The 1,869-nt window shown below is 45.1% G+C and overlaps 1 protein-coding gene across 1 annotated transcript in view; it reads left to right on the top strand.

Annotated features, from left to right (window-relative positions):
- Positions 1-1,869, top strand: part of SLC5A9 (solute carrier family 5 member 9) — a 42,644-nt gene that overhangs the window by 20,417 nt on the left and 20,358 nt on the right. The window contains exon 14 of the mRNA XM_045291762.1: positions 1,764-1,863. Within this exon, the coding sequence (XP_045147697.1) occupies positions 1,764-1,863 (100 nt within the window). The remainder of the gene's footprint in view (positions 1-1,763; positions 1,864-1,869) is intronic.

Below are 1,869 nucleotides of genomic sequence, written 5' to 3'. Positions count from 1 at the left end.
AAAAAAAATAAGCAAACCTTAGCCCCTAAAGAAGTTATTCCATACAACAAAATTATATTTCCCAAACTTAATATTGAGTGTTGTCCTTGATCCAGTAAATAGCTGGGGGAAGGAGAATTTGGAGAAAGTTATCTTGGTTTTAGCTCAACAGGATGCCAGTTAGGCTATGCCCAACCCCAGCATCTATGACTTGGGAATTTAAGCTCAGAGGGACACATGTCTCAGGGATAATGTTGGCATGATGCAGTCACTATATCTAGGGGAAATTAATGGTTTGCTCTACAGTGGACCCTGGCCTTGTTTGGGTTGATGGTATTGAGCTTCTCTGTCATCTCTTCCCACAGATATAGTTTATATGATTCCTGTGTTTTCACAATAGGTGGATTTATTGAGATCGTGCCCTCACTAATTATTTCAGTGGCTTAAGCTCTTTGGGCTTTACACATAAAGTCTTGTCCCTCATCTGGCTCAGAGGATCGTGTGAAGAAACAAAAGAGAGGCCATTTGGACCAACTTGTAAAATGATAAAGTCTAATACTAACAAGATGGGGACTTATATTGTTCTTAGTGCAGCTGTAAGGCTTATTGCCTACGTGAGTTAAAGTAAATTCCTTCATTTCTGAGTCTTTTTTCTTCTTCTCCTCTTTATAACCATGGAGCCAGATTCAGTGATATTCAGGGTCTTTGCCTCTCTGACACCCTGAGGTTGCATTGAACTTTCAATAACTACATCCCAAGCCATTAGCACATTCCCAATGTGTTATAAAGCTTCCTTATATTAACTTGATTTTTAATATGTTAGCGGCTAATTCTGGAAAGATGCTTCAATCATACTTCCTTTCTTTATCCTTTAAAACTTGGTTTTTCATCAGCAGAGTGCTTTGAGTTTGAACGTGAGGACTTTCTCTGCTCCAGGGAGCACCCTGTGGCCTCACTGCACAGCCTCTCTTGTCCACACGGAGACCTCTTCCCACTGCGCTAGCATGTAACTTTTCACAGTCCTGACAAATCTCCCTTCCTATGTATGTCCAAAACCAACCTGGGCGTATGTCACTGCTTTTTTGAGACAGAGGTGCCTGCAGCTCAGAGAAGTTGAGGGGCTTGCATGACCTCAACATTCAACTGAGGGCAAAGCCTGGAACACGGGCCTCCAGTCCAACATCCTTTGCATCATCTGTAGGTACGGTAGACTGTTCGTTCAAATGCTTCCTTCTTCCTGGGTGGAGGTGATGCGTTCTCCTCCTGGAGACCACGAGGAATAACAAACCATGAATGAACTTGACTGCTGACTGAAACCTTTGTGATTTGAATCTACCCAGAAGTTCCCCAGAAAAAAAGATATAGTGATTTACCTGAAAATAGTCAGGCATTGAAAAGCCTATGGAGCAGAGTTATACTCGGACACACATAGGGTTTCCACGAATCAGAATCCACTTCAAGGTTTACTGCGATCATCTTCATTACTCAGTGCGCCATCTCCCCTGGTAACAACGATATGTTATTGTTAGAGGACTGGATGCTATGGCCAACCTCAGACCATATCTGCAGTCCGAGCTCAGTCTAGAGCCCCCACTCAGCATGCAGACGGTGCTTTGGGGAAAAGACCAAGTTGTCTGTGTACCTCTTCTTCTTTCTGGACATCCCCCTCCCACCCCTTAGCTTTGGTTCTCACCCTTCCCTAGTCTCTCACCAGATCCCTGTCTCTGTGCCCTCTCAGCCTCTCCCTGCCTAACCCCCTTCTCCCCTTGCTTGTATCCCTCCAGTTCCACGCAAGTCCTGGAGGAAGTTACTCTGGAATTGGTTCTGTGGCCTCTCTGGGACCCCGGAGCAGGCTCTCAGCCAGGCAGAGAAGGCTGCTCTGGAGCTGAA

This window comes from Echinops telfairi, unplaced genomic scaffold, assembly GCF_000313985.2.
Source record: "Echinops telfairi isolate 266 unplaced genomic scaffold, ASM31398v2 ScPeMD7_443;HRSCAF=831, whole genome shotgun sequence".
Classification (NCBI taxonomy): Eukaryota; Metazoa; Chordata; class Mammalia; order Afrosoricida; family Tenrecidae; genus Echinops; species Echinops telfairi.
The sequence above is the reverse complement of the archived record's forward strand: the minus strand, read 5'-3'. Positions and strand labels throughout refer to the sequence as shown.